The sequence below is a fragment of the Anomaloglossus baeobatrachus genome, chromosome 8, assembly GCF_048569485.1.
Source record: "Anomaloglossus baeobatrachus isolate aAnoBae1 chromosome 8, aAnoBae1.hap1, whole genome shotgun sequence".
Lineage (NCBI taxonomy): Eukaryota > Metazoa > Chordata > Amphibia > Anura > Aromobatidae > Anomaloglossus > Anomaloglossus baeobatrachus.
In genome coordinates this window covers 180,818,863-180,834,976 of record NC_134360.1, presented here as the reverse complement: position 1 = coordinate 180,834,976, position 16,114 = coordinate 180,818,863, and the positions used below count along the sequence as shown (strand labels likewise).

At 46.5% G+C, this 16,114-nt stretch overlaps 1 protein-coding gene across 3 annotated transcripts in view; it reads left to right on the top strand.

Annotated features, from left to right (window-relative positions):
* Positions 1-15,625, top strand: part of NUF2 (NUF2 component of NDC80 kinetochore complex) — a 237,608-nt gene extending 221,983 nt beyond the window's left edge. For all 3 annotated transcript variants that reach the window (XM_075321005.1, XM_075321003.1, XM_075321004.1), the window contains exons 13-14: positions 835-970; positions 12,797-15,625. In XM_075321005.1, the coding sequence (XP_075177120.1) occupies positions 835-970; positions 12,797-12,925 (265 nt within the window). In that variant the 3' untranslated portion in view covers positions 12,926-15,625. The remainder of the gene's footprint in view (positions 1-834; positions 971-12,796) is intronic.
* Positions 15,626-16,114: the final 489 nt, after the last annotated feature.

Sequence of the window (16,114 nt, the reverse complement as noted above, 5' to 3'; positions counted from 1 at the left end):
ATGGGCACCCGCAGAGCTTCGGCTTCCAGGGACGGTCACAGGCCCCAGATCCACATGGATTTGAGAGACCGGTCACAAGACCGGTCTCTCCAATCAGAGCTGGGGGCGGGTGAAGCACCGATCACCCAGCTCCAGCCAATGGCCAGTGCTACAGCAGCACTGATCAGGGCTGGATTTCAATGTTCCAGCCATTTTCAATGGCTGGAACATTACAGTGACTGTAATTGGCTGAGCGGCGTTTGTCAGCCAATCACAGCCTCTGTAGGTTCGGGGAGGAGGCATCACCCCTCCTGAGGTCAGGCAGAAGTCCCCTCCTTCCCGAATCTACCGCTTAATTAAAGAAATTGGACTCCCCGGGGCTCCGGGACCGCGATTTCGCCATGACGTACTGGGTACGTCATGGGTCATTTAGCACCATGTCACCGTGACGTACCCAGTACGTCAAAGGTCGTTAAGGGGTTAAACTTCTTGATTATTCTGTTGCAAAGGTTTGGCCCCCGGGTCTGTCTAGATCAGCTCTTCTCAAATTTTCTGGTGCCCTCTTGGTTCAGAGATCTGACAGAAATTATCATATGCCGGACGGGTGTTTCTATGGGTCTCCAATCTGTGGTTTCATAACAGAACTGGTTATTTTCTGCTCAGGACACAAATTTGAAGGTCATTTGAAATTAAATTTAGACCAACAGTGAGGTCCAGACCATGCCATGTTTTGGCTGTTTAGGCCTCTGGTTTGGAGAGACTGAGAACCTCTGATCCTAGACCATATTATAAATTGTGCAGGAAGCCCGGAGCTTGAAAGGAACTGACAATTTAACCAATCTCCTAATTACACAGGATCTGTAGTCACATTCAAGAAAAGAGGCAAGCCGTGCATGGACGAGTGTCTAATGTTCTTCAAGAAATCCAACAAACAAGCAATAAGAAAGAGCAGCTCCTGCAAGCGGCTGAGGAGGACGAGAAAAAATATCAGGTAGGAGCATTGGTGATCACCTTCATGAAGCCCTCGTATAATTGCATGATAGACTGTGACCGATTTATGGAGAGGCAGCAGGTGAGTGAGGAGAGAAGCCGTTCATGTTCTTTAGCGGAAATCTGGTTATTCTTATCGAAAGTAATTTGCTGCCTAAGTAGGGTTAGTCGTGGGATAACTAGGATACACCTCACTCCATCTCGGGGGGTGCACGGATAGATAACCCTCTGATTTGTAACTTTACACTACAAAAAGCCTCTGTTCTGCAATATTCTAAAACGCCCCAAGTTTTCAAAACCCGAATCCTCATATTCGGCTGAGTTCAGGGGCATTCTTTGTCCATTTTTATTTTTTCCATGAGCTGTGGGCAATTCAACATTTCACCCCACAAAAAGTAAAACAAAATGCGATTAAAAATTTGTCTAAAAATATCTAATTAAAACTGCATCTTGTCATGCAAAATCCTATTTATCTGTCAGCTAAAAAAAATAAGTGATCTCAGAAAACAGGTACATCTGAATAAAATAGCAAATCATCAAAAAGTTAATTTATTTCGGTAATTCAATACAAAAAGGAAACCGCCTATATTATATAGCCATTACACACAGAGCGATTTAGAATGCCACAACACCTGCAAAGGCTTCCTAAGCTTTTAAAATGGTCCCTTAGTCTGGTTCAGTAGGCTACACAATCATGTGGAAAAATACAAAATTCTCAACATTGAATCCAATTTAAATATTGCTGAGAGGTGGTCAAGTAAACCACCTACTCAAACAGCACTACTCATAGAATCATATAAAAAAAAACTAGAGAACAAGGAGCATATGTGCAAAATATAACAATTCTTTATTATGGAAAAAACCACAATAGACAATTTAAAAACAGGTAAAACATCACTATATTAAAACTTCATGATGAAGTCCAGGTTCCTCTCTGGGGATTCTCCAAACTGAAGGTCTAACCCTGTTTTCACCCTCTGCACCTTTATCCCAGGTAACATCTTGTCCTTAGTTGGGAGCTTTAACAGCTGTTTACTATTCTGATGTACATATGGTTATTGTGCTCCTGCAATGGACCCGATTAGTCTACCTTAACAGTCATGGTTTTAATATAGTTATTACTACTGGGTGGTGCAGGGAGAGTGTGACTCTAGTCCTTAATTTTGGGCAGTTTTTCATATATATGGCTAGGTATCTCAGATGTACCAGAATTCCTTTTAATGCTATATCGTGATACCCATACAAATTTTATTTTAGTATATAACTTATCCTGGGTATCTGGAATGTTCTGAGTTTTGTGCTGAGAAATGCCCTGTCTTTATTGTGTAGCAATCTTATTCTCCCCAGATGATTCATTGTGGTGATGGTTTACCTGTTTTTAAATTGTCTATTGTGTTTTTTTTCCATAATAAAGAGTTGTTATATTTTGCACATATACTCCTTGATATCTAGTTTTCTTTGTCGCTCCATTGGGAGACCCAGACAATTGGGGTGTATAGCTTCTGCCTCCGGAGGCCACACAAAGTATTACACTTTAAAAAGTGTAACCCCTCCCCTCTGCCTATACACCCTCCCGTGCATCACGGGCCCATCAGTTTTATGCTTTGTGTTGAAGGAGGCACACATTCACGCAAGCTCCACATTTAGTCAGCAGTAGCTGCTGATTTTATCGGATGGAAGAAAAGAGGGCCCCCCACAGGGCCCCCGGCATGCTCCCTTCTCACCCCACTAAGGTCGGCGGTGCTGTTAAGGTTGAGGTACCCATTGCGGGTACAAAGGCTGGAGCCACATGCCGTTTTCCTTCCCCATCCCTTAGAGGCTCTGGGAGAAGTGGGATCCTAACCGGTCACCATGCACTGGGACCGGGCTCCCTCCGCAGCCCCTGGGGGAATCTGACGGACAGGAGACTGGGTATCATCAGGGACAGGCCCTGCTTCTAAGAGGTACTCTGTGTCCCCTTGGGGACGGCGCATGGAGCGCCTGTGTAACAGACGCTGCAGCGGCTGCTGTGTTTTTTGTGACGCCGGGACTACCGCGCCGACCGCGCCTGTTTGCCGGCCGCGTTATTAAATTTAGTCCCCGACTTCTGCGGCCTAGTACCATAACTCCCGCCCCCGGGCCTGCCAGTCGGGTAAGGGCGGGACGCTCGACTAGACGTCGGCAGTGAGGGCTGGAGCATACTTAGGTATCCTCCTCCCCCCTCACTGAGCACTGAGGGGCACCAGATTCCCGCACTTTATTAGTCACGCCCACGGCTCCCTCCTCCTCTGAGAACGCTGGCAGCCATTGTTATAATCACTTCTGCCGGTGGAGGAACTCAGAACGAGCTCTACAGCTCTGGGAGGCCCAGGCAGGGAATCTGGTGGTCACACAACCGCTTGGGGCGGTCGGTAAGCCGCACCGGTTAAGGTGCTGGCCCCCTTGGGTGCCGAAATATATATATATATATATATTTCGGCACCCAAGGGGGCCAGCACCTTAACCGGTGCGGCTTACCGACCGCCCCAAGCGGTTGTGTGACCACCAGATTCCCTGCCTGGGCCTCCCAGAGCTGTAGAGCTCGTTCTGAGTTCCTCCACCGGCAGAAGTGATTATAACAATGGCTGCCAGCGTTCTCAGAGGAGGAGGGAGCCGTGGGCGTGACTAATAAAGTGCGGGAATCTGGTGCCCCTCAGTGCTCAGTGAGGGGGGAGGAGGATACCTAAGTATGCTCCAGCCCTCACTGCCGACGTCTAGTCGAGCGTCCCGCCCTTACCCGACTGGCAGGCCCGGGGGCGGGAGTTATGGTACTAGGCCGCAGAAGTCGGGGACTAAATTTAATAACGCGGCCGGCAAACAGGCGCGGTCGGCGCGGTAGTCCCGGCGTCACAAAAAACACAGCAGCCGCTGCAGCGTCTGTTACACAGGCGCTCCATGCGCCGTCCCCAAGGGGACACAGAGTACCTCTTAGAAGCAGGGCCTGTCCCTGATGATACCCAGTCTCCTGTCCGTCAGATTCCCCCAGGGGCTGCGGAGGGAGCCCGGTCCCAGTGCATGGTGACCGGTTAGGATCCCACTTCTCCCAGAGCCTCTAAGGGATTGGGAAGGAAAACGGCATGTGGCTCCAGCCTTTGTACCCGCAATGGGTACCTCAACCTTAACAGCACCGCCGACCTTATATATATATATATATATATATATATATATATATATATATATATATATATATATATATATATATATATATATTTTCATATATATATATTCATATATATATATATATTCATATATATATATATATTCATATATATATATATATTCATATATATATATATATTCATATATATATATATATTCATATATATATATATATATATATATATATATATATAATATATTCATATATTGTATACATCTTCTCTATATATATATATATATATATATATATATATATATATATATATATATATAATATATTCATATATTGTATACATCTTCTCTGTTCGGCCACATTATTTGCCCTTGGCTATATACCCTCACTGATTACTCTAAGAGGAGACAACAGCATGTCGTCCGCAAAGAGCAAGGGTGCCAAGGCACAGGCTTATTTTGCAACCTGTACCTCTTGTGCGGCTATGTTACCTGCAGGTTCCACCTACCCTCATTGTGTGCAATGCTCGGCCCCTGTGGCACTCACTCAGCCGGAGCCTCAGGCACTGGTGGGACCCTCGGCTCAGGTAGAACCACCGGCTTCCACTGTCCAGGTGGCAGGGACAGAGTTTGCAGTTTTGGCTGAAAAACTCTGAGTCGCTTTCACAATCCATGGCTCAGTCTATGGACAGATGGTCTGCTAAGATACTAGAAGCCTTGCAGTCCAGACCGGTATCACAGGCCCAGGGCAGTTCATCACCCCCAGGCCCCCCTCGGTCGGCGCAGCAAAGTGCTCCTGGGGTGACACCTAGATCCCACGGGGAGGACTCCGACACGGACCGCAGTCCCAGACCGCCTAAGCGGGCTCGCTGGGAACCTTCCTCGCCTTCATCACGCTGCTCAGGGTCTCAGCATGAGGACTCTCTGGAGGACGAAGCGGAGGTCGCAGCTCAGGGCTCTGACCCTGACGTTGCTCTCAATCTTGATACACCTGAAGGGGACGCCATAGTAAATGACCTTATAGCGTCCATCAACCAGGTGCTAGAACTTTCTCCTGCTGTGAAGCCGACTCCTCTATAGGTGGAGTTGGAGGAGAAACACCAGTTTAGGTTTCCCAAACGTACACGGAGTGCGTTTTTCGATCACTCTAACTTCAGAGATGCTGTCCAGAAGCACCGAGCATTTCCGGACAAGCGCTTTACTAAGCGCCTTAATGACACACGTTACCCCTTCCCCCCTGACGTAGTTAAGGGTTGGGCTCAGTGTCCCAAGGTGGATCCTCCAGTCTCTAGACTGGCGGCTAGATCCGTAGTATCAGTGGCAGATGGCTCATCGCTCAAGGATGCCACTGACAGGCAAATGGAGCTCCTGATGAAATCCATCTATGAAGCTATCGGCGCGTCTTTTGCTCGGGCATTCGCAGCCGTGTGGGCACTCCAAGCTATCTCAGCTTGTCTGTCTGAGATTAATGCGGTCACACGTACCTCTACTCCGCAGGTTGTGTCTTTGACTTCTCAGGCGTCGGCTTTTTCGTCCTACGCCATGAACGCCGTCCTGGACTCTGCAAGCCGTACAGCGGTAGCATCCGCCAATTCGGTGGCAGTCCGCAGGGCCATGTGGCTACGCGAATGGAAGGCAGACTCTGCTTCCAAGAAGTTCTTAACCGGTTTGCCATTTTCTGGCGACCGTTTGTTTGGCGAGCAATTGGACGAAATTATTAAACAATCCAAGGGAAAGGACTCGTCCTTACCCCAGTCCAAACCAAACAGGCCTCAGCAGCGAAAGATACAACCCAGGTTTTGGTCCTTTCGGCCCTCAGCCAAGTCCCATTCCTCCACGTCCAACAGGTCAGAGAAGGGCCAGAGGAACTCTTCTGCATGGCGGTCTAAGTCACGTCCTAAAAAGACCGCCGGAGGAGCCGCCCCAAAGGCGGCCTCCTCATGACTTTCGGCCTCCCCAAACCGCATCCTCGGTCGGTGGCAGGCTCTCCCGCTTTTGCGACGCCTGGTGGCCACATGTCCAAGACCGATGGGTGAGAGACATTCTGTCTCACGGTTACAGGATAGAGCTCAGTTCTCGTCCTCCGACTCGTTTCTTCAGAACATCTCTGCCCCCCGAGCGAGCCGATGCACTTTTTCAGGCGGTGAACACTCTGAAGGCAGAAGGAGTTGTGATCCCCGTTCCCCTTCAAGAACGTGGTCGCGGTTTTTACTCCAACTTGTTCGTGGTGCCAAAAAAGGACGGATCATTCCGTCCCGTTCTGGACCTCAAACTGCTCAACAGACACGTGAGAACCAGACGGTTCCGGATGGAATCTCTCCGCTCTGTCATCGCCTCGATGTCCCAAGGAGACTTCCTAGCATCAATCGACATCAGGGATGCTTATCTCCATGTGCCGATTGCACCAGAGCATCAACGCTTCCTGCGTTTCGCCATCGGGGACGAACACCTTCAGTTCGTGGCACTGCCTTTCGGCCTGGCGACAGCCCCACGGGTCTTCACCAAGGTCATGGCAGCAGTGGTGGCGGTCCTACACTCTCAGGGACACTCGGTGATCCCTTACTTAGACGATCTTCTAGTCAAGGCACCCTCCCGGGGGGCATGTCAACACAGCCTGACCATTGCTCTGGAGACTCTCCAGAGGTTCGGGTGGATCATCAATTTCCCAAAGTCAAAATTGACACCGACCCAATCACTGACTTACCTCGGGATGGAGTTTCATACTCTCTCAGCGATGGTGAAGCTTCCGCTGGACAAACAGCGTTCGCTGCAGACAGGGGTGCACTCTCTCCTTCGGGCCCAGTCACACCCCTTGAGGCGCCTCATGCACTTCCTAGGGAAGATGGTGGCAGCAATGGAGGCAGTTCCCTTTGCGCAGTTTCATCTGCGTCCACTTCAATGGGACATTCTCCGCAAATGGGACAGGAGGTCGACGTCCCTAGACAGGAACGTCTCTCTTTCACTGGCAGCCAAAACCTCTCTTCAGTGGTGGCTTCTTCCCACTTCTTTGTCGAAGGGAAAATCCTTCCTGCCCCCATCCTGGGCTGTGGTCACGACGGACGCGAGTCTGTCAGGGTGGGGAGCGGTCTTCCTCCACCACAGGGCTCAGGGAACCTGGACTCCGACAGAGTCCTCCCTTCAGATCAATGTTCTGGAAATAAAGGCAGTGTATCTAGCCCTAAGGGCGTTCCAGCGGTGGCTGGAGGGCAGGCAGATCCGAATACAGTCGGACAACGCCACGGCGGTCGCGTACATCAACCACTAGGGCGGCACACGCAGTCGTCAAGCCTTCCAAGAAGTTCGGCGGATTCTGCTGTGGGCGGAAGCCACAGCCTCCATCATCTCCGCAGTTCACATCCCGGGCATAGAAAACTGGGAAGCAGACTTTCTCAGTCGCCAGGGCATGGACGCAGGGGAATGGTCTCTTCACCCGGACGTGTTTCAAGAGATCTGTTGCCGCTGGGGAATGCCGGACGTCGACCTCATGGCGTCTCGGCACAACAACAAAGTCCCGGCATTCATGGCACGGTCTCAAGATCACAGAGCTCTGGCGGCGGACGCCTTAGTTCAGGATTGGTCGCAGTTTCGACTGCCTTATGTATTTCCTTCTCTGGCACTACTGCCCAGAGTGTTACGCAAGATCAGGTCCGACTGCCGCCGCGCCATCCTCGTCGCTCCAGACTGGCCGAGGAGGTCGTGGTACCCGGATCTGTGGCACCTCACGGTGGGTCAACCGTGGGCACTCCCAGACCGACCAGACTTGCTGTCTCAAGGGCCATTTTTCCATCTGAATTCTGCGGCCCTCAACCTGACTGTGTGGCCATTGAGTCCTGGCTCCTAGCGTCCTCAGGGTTATCTCTATCACGCCTTTCGCAGAAGGTGGCCTTCCTTGTGGCAGTCACATCACTTCGGAGAGTGTCTGGACTAGCAGCGCTGTCATGCAAAGCCCCCTTCCTGGTGTTTCACCAGGATAAGGTGGTTCTGCGTCCGGTCCCGGAATTTCTCCATAAGGTGGTATCCCCTTTTCATCTCAATCAGGATATCTCCTTACCTTCTTTTTGCCCTCATCCAGTTCACCAATGTGAAAAGGATGTGCACTTGCTAGATCTGGTGAGAGCACTCCGGCTCTACATTTCTCGCACGGCGCCCCTGCGCCGTTCTGATGCGCTCTTTGTCCTGGCCAGCGTAGGGGGTCGCAGGCTTCCAAGTCAACCTTGGCTCGGTGGATCAAGGAACCGATTCTTGAAGCCTACCGTTCTTCTGGGCTTCCGATTCCTTCACGGCTGAAAGCCCATTCTACCAGAGCCGTAGGTGCATCCTGGGCACTGCGGCACCAGGCTACGGCTCAGCAGGTGTGTCAGGCGGCTACCTGGTCGAGTCTGCACACTTTCACGAAACACTATCAGGTGCATGCCTATGCTTCGGCAGATGCCAGCCTAGGTAGGCGAGTCCTTCAGGCGGCAGTTGCCCACCTGTAAGAGGGGGCCGTTTTCGGCTCTTTTTATCGAGGTATTCTTTTACCCACCCAGGGACTGCTTTTGGACGTCCCAATTGTTTGGGTCTCCCAATGGAGCGACAAAGAAGGGAATTTTGTTTACTTACCGTAAATTCCTTTTCTTCTAGCTCCTATTGGGAGACCCAGCACCCGCCCCTGTTCCCTTCGGGCTGTTTGTTCTTTTGTGTACACATGTTGTTCATGTTGAATTGTTCTTTGGTTCATGGTTTCAGTTCTCCGAACATCCTTCTGATTGAATTTACCTTAGACCAATTTATAAGTTTCCTCCTTCCTGCTTTGGCACCAAAACTGATGGGCCCGTGATGCACGGGAGGGTGTATAGGCAGAGGGGAGGGGTTACACTTTTTAAAGTGTAATACTTTGTGTGGCCTCCGGAGGCAGAAGCTATACACCCCAATTGTCTGGGTCTCCCAATGGGAGCTAGAAGAAAAGGAATTTACGGTAAGTAAACAAAATTCCCTTCTTTTGATACAATCATGTGGAAGACTACTAGACTGTTGACTTGACAGATGTCCAGTAGGCAGTCATTGACACACTCCACATGGAGGGTAAGCCACAAAAGGTCATTGCTAAAGTTAACTGTTCAGAGTGCTGTATCCAAGCAGATTAATGGAAAGTTGAGTGGAAGGAAAAAGTGTGGTAGAAAAAGGTGCACAAGCAACCGGGATAACCGCATCCTTGATAGGACTGTTAAGAAAAGGCCATTCAAAAATTTGGGGTAGGTTCACAAGGAGTGGACTGCTGCTGGAGTCAGTGCTTCAAGAGCCACCACACACATCAACTACAAGTGTTCCATTCCTTGTGTTAAGCCACTCATCACTAATAGACAACACCAGAAGAGTCTTACTTGGGTCAAGGAGAAAAAGAACTGGACTGTTGCTCAGTGTCCAAAGTGTTGTTTTAAGATGAAAGTAAATTTTTCATTTCATTTGCAAATGGCGATCTCAGAGTCTGGAGGAAGAGTGGAGAGGCCACAATCCAAGCTGCTTGAGTTCTAGTGTGAAGTCTCCACAATCAGTGGTGGTTTGGGGAGCCATGTCATCTGCTGGTGTAGGTCCACTGTGTTTTATCAAGACCAAAGTCAGCGCAGCCGTCTACCAGGAAATTTTAGAGCACTTCATGCCTTCCTCTGCCGACAAACATTTTAGAGATAGAAATTTCATTTTCCAGCAGGACTTGGCACCTGTCCACACTGCGAAAAGTACCAGTACCTGGTTTAATAACCACAGTATCACTGTGCTTGATTGGCCAGCAAACTCACCTGACCTAAACCCCATAGAAAATCTATGGGGCATTGTCAAGAGGAAGATGAGACACCACACCCAACAATGCAGACGAGCTGAAGGCTGCTATCAAAGCAATGCAGTAATTCATACAAAAAGAGCCCTGATCAAGTATTGAGGCATTTACTGTACAGACTTTTCAGTAGGCGCCAACATTTCTGAGTTTAAAATCATTTTAACAGTTGGTCTTATATAATATTCTAATTTTCTGAGAGAATGACTTTTGGGTTTTCATTGGCTATAAGCCATAATCATCAACATTAACAGAAATAATCACATGAAATAGATCCCTCTGTGTGTAATGATTGTATAGAATATATAGGAACAGATTCCTCTGTTTGAAATTAACTTGTTAATCTAATTTATTGAGATGCATCTGTATGTCGATGATAAACGTTTTTTTAATATTTTTCCCGACAAAATGATAGTGTACAAAAGTAGCAATGCATAAAAAAACCCTACATAAATCTGGGGCGGCTGTAATTGTACGGACAGCAAGAATTAAACTGTTTTCTCACTTTTAGCGCACAGTCAACCGCATAAACAAACAAAAAAAACCCAGATTGCAATTATTATTTTTTTTTTTTTTTTTTTGCCTCTTAATAATTTGAATAGAAAGTGATCAAAAAATGCTTTTTACCTCAAACTGATACTAATAAAACCTTCAGAAACAAGACCTCACACAGATCTATTGGTGGGAAAAATAAGTTCTAGCTCTCAAAGCATGATGATGCAAAGGTATTTTTTGTAATAAAAAAACCTCTTTTTTTCTGGTATGTAAAAGTATCAAAACATAAGAAACCTATTATAAATCTGGTATTGGTGTAATCGTACCAACCCAAGGAATGTGAACGTTTTATCACTTCTATCGCATGATGAATGGCAAAAAAAGTGAAATAAAAATGATTTAACTGCTGTTTCTTTGTTCTGCCGTGCATAGATTAAGTAGTAAGGCTCTGTTCACATTTATCTTGTGCTCTACACTGAGCATCAGGCAGGTTTCCGGCTAAATCCCCAAAAAACTGGATTCAGATGAAACCCTCAACAGAAGCATTTACTATAATGAGGCTGATGGGAACAGTTGAGACTCCATCTGGCCTTATTTTCTGGTGGTGTGCCATATTTTTTTTAGGTATGCACAAAAATCAGGTGGAGTCCAAAGTCAGCCATTCACTATGGGGTAAAGTACTTTGGACTCCGTATGGCCTGTATTCTGTGGACATGTAAAACGGCGGTTGATAGCATGTAACTTACAGGGCGCGTGTTCCTGAAGCTCAAGCTGGGCGCAATGTACGGGCACTGAGCTGGTATGTTTTGCAATTTTCACTATGCAACATCCATGGCATGCCTTATTTAATTTTCTATAAATCACCGGTGAAGTCAAAATAGTCACCACACCCGTAGATGAATTCCCAGAGGGGGTTATGCTATTTTGGCACTTGGGGCTCTGCAATTGGAGTCTAATTATTCTAGGGAAATCGGCGCTCCAAAAGTCAATTAGCGCTCCTCTACTCAGAGGAGCTACATAGTGGGGTATTACAAATTATCAAGTCCACTTTCACCTACTCCCCTCTATAAAAGAAAAAAATAAATTTGGGGCTAAAACATTTTAGTAATATTTTTTTTTTTTTTTTTTTTCTTTTCTTTACAGCCCAATGGTATAAAATTCTGTGAAACGCTTATGATGTGATATACTTATTGCGCCACATGGATGACTTCATTGAGGGGGTGCAGTTTGTACAATGGGGTAGTTTTTTTTGAGCAGTTGGTGGTTTTGCTAATACGATGGGGCACCTGCAAACCATTGCAACCAAGATGCTGCTCCATCCCTTCTGGAATTTTCAGTGTGCCCAATGGTATAAAATTGAGTGACTCACCTGTGGCGTAAATATTCTCACTGCACCCTCTAGGTAAAAACATTAAGGGATGCAGTTTGTAAAATGGGGTCACTAATGAGGGTCTGCTTTTCTGGCAATTCAGGAGCTCTGCCAATGTGACAAAGCACCCGCAACTAAATCTGTTCCAAAATAGTGCTCCATCCCTTCTGAAATTTTTAGTGTGCCCAATGGTAAAAAAAATCAGTGACACACCTGGTCACTCCACTCCTAGGTAAATTCATTAAGGGGTGTAGTTTGTAAGATGGGGTCACTTATGGGGGTTTTGCTTTTCTGGCATGCCAATAGCTCTGCCAATGTGACCTGGCACCCTCCAACCATTCCAACTAAGTCTGTACTCCATAATGGGGCTCCATGCCTTCTGAAATTTGCAATGTTCCTGAACAGTAGTTTCTGACCATATATTGGGGGTTTTATAATCAGAATAAAGTGGACATCACAATTTAAGTAATTTCTTCCATCACCTCTTGTGAAAATGAAACAATTGGCTAAAACAACATTTTGTGTGAAAAACATAAATTTGATTGCCACTGCCAACTGGTATAAAAATGTGAACCCTTGCTGCTTTCAAAAATGCTCACTACACCACTAAATTAAATCCTTGAGGGGTGAAGTTTTCAAAATGGGGTCACTTGTGAGGGTTTCTGCTGTTTTGGCACCTCAGGGGCTTTTCTAATGCATTTTTGCTGCACAATGAACATTGTAATAAATAAACACCATGTTGCAATTGCTATTGTGGCTGTTGTTTTTATCTTTTATTTTCCCTTGGAGAATTTTATCTAGTATAAATTGTTTTGTTATTCAAAACTACTTCTTGTCGCCTAAAAAAACAGCTCTCCTAGGTCTGTCAGTGGAAAAATAGGAGAAAAAAAGAAAAATTGAGGTGGGGGAGCAAAGGCACAAAAATGAAAATTGGCCGCTGCACTTTTCTTCTGTTTTAGTTCCTTTTCAATATATTTTTTTTATATCATTGCATCTTGACCATTTTTTTTTTCTCCTTCCAGGATGTCACGACCGTCTTCAAAAACACGCTGGAGAAATACCATGACAGTTTGCTGAAAGTCTCTGATCGCAGTGCTGTGCGGAGAAAAGAAAAAGTAGCAGAACTGAATCGGAGGCTGAAGAGACGATAGAAGTTTACAGTCTTGTATTATGTCTGTGTTTTTTTTTTTTTTGTTTTTTTTTTAATATATACAACACGTTTGTTTTAATAACTAATGTGATTTATTAATCATTAAATAACTACATTACTCCTGTACAAAGCTGCTGTGCTATGATTTATAATGGATCTTTAACATCAGACATGGACAGATTAGGGATAGTGACTATAAGAAGTGAGAGAATAAAAATAGGATTTTTATTAGATTAAAACGCTATTGACAAAGCTTTTACTATTACCAGTTTTACCATTTTTTATTTTTGTTTTATAAGACGCACCCCAAATTTAGAGGAGGAAAATGGAAAAAAAATGTTTAATGTTCAAATGAGGGTCTGTTTTATAATCCTAGTGCGTTTTAATCCTAATGCTCACCAGGGGGGAGCAGCGGTGGTGAATTGGCTTTGGAAGGTCACAGGATGCATGGGCAGCCATGCTGCGGGCTCGAGGAGGGCATGTTGCGGCTCAGGAGGGTTGGCGATACGGTGGGCTGCAGGGGTGTCAAGGCGGCGGGCGCTATAAATCTGCCGGTGGACAGTGGGTGTGATTCTGCAGTAGAGCAAGTCAGGAGGGTCACAGGACAGGGTGTCTCGGCGGTGGGTGCCATTGATCTGACTACGGGTTTGGTTGAATCGCCAGCAGCAAAGATGCCCTTCAAGAAAATTGCCGTGGAGGTGGCGCGGGTGCTGATATGACTCCGCTGCCATTTTCTTGAAATCGATCTCATCAACCGCGGGCAATTCAATGGAGCCCGCAGTCAGCTCAATGCACCTGTTGCCGAGACGCCCTGTCCTGTGACTCTCCTGAGTCGCTCCACTGCAGTGACACCCCTGAAGCCCGCCGGCAGATCAATGTTCTCTCTGCAACAGCCCTGAGCTCATCCTGTGACCCTGCCTCCTATGACCCCACTCCACCACCGCCTCCCCGGTAAGCCATATCCGTTTTGTAAGACACCCCCACCCCCATTTTACCCCCAAAAAGTGTCTTACAATCCAGAAAATACAGTATATAGACTCATAGATGGCATTGTGGTCATTCACAACCACTAATAATCTTGGGTTTTGGCTGCCATTCCCTTTAATTCTGCTCGGCCAGTTATATAGAAATTTGGGTGTGAAGATCACCTGCCTGCAGCCACTATTGTGCTGAAATGTAGAGGGCCATGCAAATTGTTAAAAACAAAAAACAAACACCTCCTTTGCACTTTTCTACTTCCACTGTAGAGCACATTTTCTCCTGGTCTTTTGGCCTTTTTCACTCCAAGCAATGTCTTCCGGCTGGATCAGACCTCGGAAAGGCACTGTGTGCCATGCCGTCATGGTGAACATTGTGAAATTATGACGTGAGTTGCCCGAGTAACGGCACAGCATATGAGGCCTTGTTGAACTCAAAGCCAGGGTGCGGAGTCAAGGAGAATGCACGCAATGGCTGTTTTGCTTTTCTTCTTGATCCTCCGATGTAGTGCAGTCTTGCGAATTGATTCTCCAAACTCTAGTCTGGACTGCAGTATGTCTTGGTATGTTTTGCCTTGGAAACTCTTCTTCAAAGGGTCTTATAATAACTCAATTACCCTGGTGATATTTACACGGAAAGAAACTTCTATATCACTAGCTGAGTTAAATGATCTCTGGAATAGCTGGTGGTCCCTTTAAAAGGGTCATCTACTACTAGAACAACCCCTTCTCATTCCGTCCATTAGGCCGTATTAAATTTAAAAAAATGCCTATGCTCTCCTTCCATGCCGGCACTCTCGTTCCTGGGACTCGCATGAGCCTCACACTTACGGTAATCAACGTCGGCTTTTCTCTCCCCCCACCTTCGGACATATAAGTGAGAGCTGTGGGTGGTCACTATGTTCGAAGGTTAGGAGAGAGAAGCCACTGGGACTGGACACGGGGCTTGTGTGCCATCACAACCTCACGTGAGCCCTGGGAACTCTATACTCCTGTCTTGTGCAGGCGCTAAACATTTTATTTTAATGCGGCCAAACTTGGGGAATGAGAAGGGGCTGCCCTAGTACCTAGTAGTGGACAACCCCCTAATTGGTGGTTAAAATTAACATTGTGAATGACCAGATTACCATCTACGTCCCTGGATTAGGCAATATGATTTTGGAAAAGCTCTGTCAATAGCATTTTAATATAATTCTTTGTTATTTTAATTCCCTTTTTTATTATTCCTAATTTCCACGTTGTTTCTAGTGGGTGCACCCTGGATATCATTGCCCTGCAAGCTACGTGTACATTTAGTTAGAAATGTTTTAAAAAATGAACCATTCTTTATTGCGCCATCAGCCGACGGCTCTTGTTTGATTATTACTTGTTGATTTATATTGGAGTAATGTATGCAACCGTCTGTATTTATCTAAAACAAAGTTCACGGTTTAACTGAAAAACCAAAAAAACTACCTTTTGGGTAGTCATGGAAATATAGCCGGAGGATACAATGCCTTTCTCAGAAAAGCAGCAACGTGTCAGATTACTAAGTAGAACATGAATTGCTCGGTCATTCCGAAGTGACTGGTCCTAATGAAGTCCTGCTGTCACCCTGGACATTGTGAACCCCCGGCTTCTTCTGATGAGGTTCTGAGAATCTCCTCTGTGCTCCTGCATACACAATCACCCATCTATCATCTCTATACTCTGCTTTTACTATATTAGTGTCATTAATAAAAAGTCCCAGAACTGATGTGTTCAGTGTTGTACAATGAGTATCAATACTAGCTAGAGACGGAGAACTATCCCCGGCTGTCAGGAAGGGTTTTGTTTGCTTGTTTTTTAAGCTGAATGGAAGACTGTGTGTGTGTGTGTGTGTGTGTGTGTGTGTGTGTGTGTGTACTGCTCAAAAAAAATAAAGAACACTAAAATACCGTTTTGTTGTTTAAGTGTTCCCTTTATTTTTTTGAGCAGTATATTGTTACGAATCGGCGCCACATTAGCCGCAAGTAGCCTGCTGTGGTTCCAGTTGCGCTCAGGCACCAGCCGCCGTTTTTAGCTGTGCCTCGGGTCGTCCAGCTGGCTGCTCCCTCCTCCGCGTCTAAGTGTGATGAGGTGGCTAGTGCGCATGCGTGCGCCGATTTACCCCAGCCAGAGCCTAAAGGGTACTTTACACACAATGATATCGCTAACGATATATCCTTGGGGTCACGTCGTTAGTGACTCACATC